General features: G+C 37.6%; 1 protein-coding gene across 8 annotated transcripts in view; it reads left to right on the forward strand.

Annotated features, from left to right (window-relative positions):
• Nucleotides 1-6000, forward strand: part of Vps13b (vacuolar protein sorting 13 homolog B) — a 399494-nt gene that overhangs the window by 22076 nt on the left and 371418 nt on the right. For all 8 annotated transcript variants that reach the window (XR_007595555.1, XM_050163211.1, XM_050163240.1 and 5 more), the window contains exon 4: nt 3989-4109. Coding sequence is in view for 7 of the 8 variants with exons in the window: in XM_050163211.1 (XP_050019168.1) it covers nt 3989-4109 (121 nt within the window). In the remaining variant the exon portion in view is untranslated. The remainder of the gene's footprint in view (nt 1-3988; nt 4110-6000) is intronic.

Below are 6000 nucleotides of genomic sequence, written 5' to 3' on the forward strand. Positions count from 1 at the left end.
GGTGTTGAAGGAGAATATTCCTGAGTCTTGTACTAGTTCATTTACAAAACCTTTTCATGTCTCAGGAGCTCTTGATGACCAGAGCTGCTGGGCGAGCCTCTGTCCTTTTCTGCTTCTGAGTTTGATGCCAGAAAGCAAGTGCACGTCACTTTCTTTCCACCACCAGTTTCTCTCGCCATCAGCTCTCCTGTACCCTAGTTCATGGCTCTGTTTACAGCGATGCTCTTACCTGTTTGAACTTCTGTCCTCACTCTTCTCACACCTTTGTAAATCTGATAGTTGATGATTTTCACTTTCTCACTGACCAGACCTGTAAAGGCCCAGGGACAGGCATGCTCCCTGAAGCCATGACCTGTCAAACGCAAGTAATGCGTCTATTTGCATTTAGTATTTGCTGCATTTCTCTGTTAGGAAGAAATGACATTCTTGCTTGCTTAATGAGGAGTGAAGGTCAGTATTTTCAGAAATAGCTGTGTGATCCTCAAGAGAAAACATTTTTTTTTGGCAATGAAATATGCTCTCCAGATATTTTGGAAAAATTGAAACTCAAAATAAGATAGAAATGTAATAGTTTGGGGTTAAAAGTTATCTCAAATATTCTGACTAGCATTTTTGAAAACATGTTTTTTTTTTTTAATTTGAAGTTTTAAGTTTTCAATGTATAAAAATGTATAATATTCCAAAGAAATATCTACTGGTAAAAAGTAGAAGAGGAATTTAAAAATAATGATGGAGGTAATTCCAGTTTTACTATGTATATACTTATTTCATAATTTTATTTTGCTTTATTTTTATTTAATTGGGTTGGGCAGGCTTTGATTGGAAGCCCACTTGTAATTGAGACAAAATATAATTGAAGTCAAATAAATTCATATTTCCAAAAGGATTCTTACCTAATTATAATATGTATATAATTACAGTTTTTAACCACAGTTAGAAAAGTATTCACACATTTGGTAATGTTTGTTTCATAGCATATATTCCTTTGAGTACCATAATTAATGCTCATTTGTATACATACTAAAATTTCAAGTTTATTATAAATGTATTAAGTTTGCTTTTCTTTCCAATGACAACAGTGTTGTTCTATAGAGGAGCTTTATTAACTGCACATTTATTTATTATTTATCTTAAAGGAAGCCTCGTTGGAAACTCATATTTAGTCTGCTGTATTCCCTTTTGCTTCTAATAACATTTTAGAAATAAAAGTAACTTTCTTTTGCTGCAAAATATTTGTCATCTCCTGTACCCCAGATTTATTGGACTGTGGTAGCGTTGAGTGGCTTTTGGCTGGAATGTTTATTATGACATCATTGCAATCTGATGCAGGCTGTGATTTCAGATGGTTTCAGTGTTAAATATTTTCATAATTATGCTAGTTTTGGCTGTTCACGTAAGACTTTTTTTCACATCTCCTTAATGAACGTGTTTTACTTCTGGGCCTTTGAGGCAAACATGTTTCAAAAATGAATGTGCTTTTAATGTTAATATTGTGCAGAGTATCTAACTGGACTTTTTAAGGTCGTTCCTTGAACGAAGGGTAATTACAGTCAAGTTCTGCTCAGAGCAGTCTTAGCATTTGAGGACTGAAGCATACCCACAACTGACAGAAGATGGCATTGGAAAGATTGAATTATGATGTTTTGTGGAATGAAACACTCTGGAATTGTTATGTGTTATCTTAAAAAATGAACAAAAGTTTAGGCAGATTGCCTTTGTTTATGATGTCAAAGATTTGGTTTTTGCTTATATGAGGTTTCAGGCAGTGTTTTCCCAAATGTGCCACCAGCATCTGAAGTTGTGCTGCACTGTAAGAGACTCAGCTTCTATTAGGATATATTTCTCTGGCATTATTAAATAAGGGCTTTTCTCTTCTTGTTGAATGTATGTGTGTGTTATGCATATATATATATATATTGTGTATATGGTTCACATGTGTGGGTGTTTGGTACATGTGTATGCACACTTGTGGAGCGCAGATGTTAATGCCAGGTGCCTTCCTTTGATGCTTTAGTCTTTATTTAATGAGGCCAGGTCTCTTGCTGAACCTGGAGCTTGCTGATTCTGCTAGTTTGGCCTTTCAGCTGGCCCTGCTGACCGTCTGTACTTCTTGCATACTGAGATTAAGTAGACTGCTGTGCCTGACTCTTGAGTAGGTGCTGGGAATGCAGACTCTTGTCTTCACACTTGTGCGGCAAGTGTTCTATCCATGCCGCATATAACCCAGCCCCGAAGTTTTGTTTTATATATTTTTGAGATTTTATTTATTTTAACTTTATGTGTATGGATGTTTTTTTCTTTATCATATGCACGCTTGGTGCCTCCAGAGTTTAAAAGAAGGTGTTGGCTCCCCTGGAACTGGAGTTATAGACAGTTGTGAGCTTCCATGTGGGTGTCCAGGTCCCCTGCAAAAGCAGCCCAATGCTGTTATTTGCTGAGTCATCTATTCAGTCCCCGAATTTCAGTTTTGAAAGGTCTTCATGTCTTTTATTTACTCCTACTACAAATTATATCAGCATATTTAGTAATTATTTATGTGTGTATGTGTGTGAAATACAAACTAAATCTCTCCCATTGTAAATGTCAATGTAATTACTGAGTGGGGAGTGAAGGTTGGAGGTCACCATCCACCCTCTGTGGTGCTCCTCACTGCACATTTGCATGGCGCCTTAAGTTGAGCCTTTGTTCTTAGAGAATAGTGCATTAACAATTGTACTTACCTTAATATTCTGTCTTTTCTCTTTTCATACCTGTTTTTATTTTACATTTAATTAAATTTGTGTATGTTGATGTGCATGTATGTTTTAAGGTGTAACTTACCTTGTTTTTCTAAATAGAATGACTCTATCTTCCTATTAAAAAAAGAAAAAGAAGGAAAGAAGGAAAAAAGAGAGGGAGGGAGGGAGGGAGGGNAGGGAGGGGGAGAGGGTGGAGGAGAGAGGGAGGGAGGGGGAGAAAGAGGGTGGGAAGGGGAGGGAGGGGGAGAGGGTGGAGGAGAGAGGGAGAGAAGGAAGAAAGAAAGAAAAGGAGGAAGGAAGTACTGCTTGGAACTAGCTAATGTTTTTGATAAATTTTTGAACTTCTTGATGACAGGTGTAACTAATTTGTCTCAGGAAATAAGTCCACCAATGAAGACATGACTATTTTATAAATGTTGATTTAGTACATGAAAATTATACTCACTTGTATTTTATTAAAAAGATAATTAAAAATGTACAATTTATGTTTTTATGTATCCATATCAAACCCAAGTAAACTTTATATTTAATACTAATAGTAATTTAGTAAGTATTGTTAAATAGTATGCGAAGATTGTAAGACATAAATAGTTAGAGATTACTAAGATGACTGCTTGGATTCTAAATAATGAGAGTTTTAACATAGAAGCCATAGAACAGAACATTAATTTCCTTTCCATTTATTTTGTGTTTAGATATGGAAATCATTAAAACATTTTTCTGAATAGTCATATAGGTTTGTAAAGCCATAAATAAGACATCTTTGGATAGTGCCAGGTAATTTGTTTTGGAGCTAGCTAAAGAAAGAAGTGTTAAAGCAGTTAGTGTATGTGCGTGATGTGTGCACTGCCTGTGTGGGCCCAAGGCCGGAGCTGCACGGTCTCTGTCATTCTCCACCATATTCCTTTAGGCAGGGCATCTTCTAGACCTGGAGCTTGTGGGCTCTGGCTCCGTCTGTGCAGGGCTTACAGGTGTGTGCAGCACTGTTATTGGTGAGCTGTGTGCAGGCTGGGATCTGCAGTCCCTCTGCTGTGTGTTAAGTGCTGTTAGCTGCTGAACATCTGCCCAGGCCTTAAATTAGTTATTGTTAAGTACTGTTTGCAAATATATAATTTAAAATTGGTTACATAAATTTTGAGAGCTAAAATTTGGAAAGCCTGACTTTTAGTAATCATAAATCCACATGCTGACCAAAATTTCCTAGTCCTTGAATGTGACCAATGTTTCTTTTTCCTTTAACACAAAAATAGGATGAGCATGAAAGCTGTGGTTCCAACTCTTCCAACCGAAGCCCTGCTGAAAACACAAGATCATCCCTCAAACCCCGAAGAGTTCAGCAGACTGCTCCTACAGACCCTGATTTGCCACCAGGTAACGTCATGTTGAGATTCCTGTTGTTACTGACATGTGTTAGTGTTTGTAGAATATATATTTTCTGTCTTATTTGCTGCCATAAAATATTTAGGTCATATGCACATGTGCTTTGCCACATGACTTGAACATGCTGGGTCCAGAGCCCTCACAGATGGCTCCTAGTCAGACTTGGTCTGTCCTTTGTGGCTGTAGTCAGAGCCTCTCCCAGCAGAGCCTCAGGGTTTTCTTGCCTTGCTTTGTGCTAAGAGCCAAGAGAAGGCACTGGGTCACTGTGTTACTGGATGCCAAATTACCAGGGAGATAATAGGATATTGTAGCTGTAGCTGAAAGATACCATAGATGCAAACCGTTTTATTTCCTGATGTCTTTATTCATCCAAGATGGTATGAATTGCAAACAAACACTTCCTAGGCAAACATTTAATGAAGAAAGATCATTACCTGCTAGCGTTGCAGTCACATTGCTGCCTTTACAAGTAAGTTGTCAGTTACTTCTCTTTTGATTTTTAAATTTGATTAGTCATGTTTTTGTGTGTTGTAGTGGAGACTGGTGTATGCTTTATTGTGCTACATTTGTAGGTTCTCTGCTAGTTTTAGTTCAGTTACCATCAGAGGATAGAGTTAGACACACCATTTGCCAGCCCTGCCACTCTCAAATATGTGTTCAGAGTTCCTGGTGCCCTTGAAGTGAGAGTCCTTTGCACCTGCTATGGGCAGCTTGGTGCTGATGCTTGCTACACCTGTCTCACCAAGTGACTGTCTGGGCTAGAGAAGGAGCCACAAGATATTCCTCAATGTTTCCAGAAGTTTCTCAACTTCTTACTAATCACTCCTTTGGGAAAAATTGTCAAGTTAGACTGGTAGCTTATACTAATTTATTAAATGTGTAGCTTAATTTCTTCAAATTCGACAATGTATCTTACTAGAATTTCCAGCATCACCCATGGTGTATAAACTTGTCTCTTGCTCTTTCCTTGTCTCTCTTGCTTCCTCTTTTCCTATATCTTTCTTCTCTTCTGTCAGTTACTTCAGATAGAACAATTTTAAGGCTGATTTGTGAACTTGGGTTCTAAATATTTAATGACTTTTTAGAGTCAGCATTAGGATATAGACTGGTAGAGTTATGACAGTTGGGTAATTTTCAGTGTCATAAAAACAACTGTGTTCTACGTGGGCAGCTTGAGGTAGTTTGTGGCTTAACATGTGCTTCCTGCCTGCCTGAGAAGCTAGGAAGTTGTTAAGCAGCAACTAGATCCACTAGCCCCTAGAAGTCAGGACAGTTAATTTTTGCTAAACGGGGAAAGAGAAGATTTGAGAATCTGATTGGGTAAGCTGACAGTGATCATTTATTCAAAGAATGACCTTATTGCTATTATTCTGCCTTGTTTTTGTTTTTCAAAGTAGAGGTAGACTCCTGTTTCTAGCTTTCTTAGGGCAGAGGTATGTCTCTGTGGTTATAGTTTTTAAGTTGGAACATTTGTTTGGATTTGAAAATGATTTAAAACTTTAACATTTAAACATTTTTATGAATGTTTTGCCTGCAGAGGCTAGAAGAGGGCCTGGGACTGGAGTTACAAGATTTGGGCTGGGCTCCATTGGAGAGTAGCCAGTGCTCTTAACTATGGAACCACCCTGCCAGATCCTCCAGAAGTGATGTTTAAGGAAGGTTTTGGTGCTGTCAATATAGGCATTTTTCCCTGAATAAATAGCTTTCTAACAGGCAAAGATTAAGAATCAGTATCTAGAACAGTCTTTCAGTTGTGTGTCTTGACCGATGATTAATTCATTATTAAAGCAGTTTATTGGGTCACAATAAGCATTTTAAAAAACAAATATCTCAGGATAGAAAACCTCAAGATAATAGTGTGTAGTAAATGTGAGATCTGAGG

This window comes from Alexandromys fortis, unplaced genomic scaffold, assembly GCF_014885135.2.
Source record: "Alexandromys fortis isolate MF-2015 unplaced genomic scaffold, M_Fortis_MF-2015_v1.1 scaffold_17, whole genome shotgun sequence".
NCBI classification, from domain to species: Eukaryota; Metazoa; Chordata; class Mammalia; order Rodentia; family Cricetidae; genus Alexandromys; species Alexandromys fortis.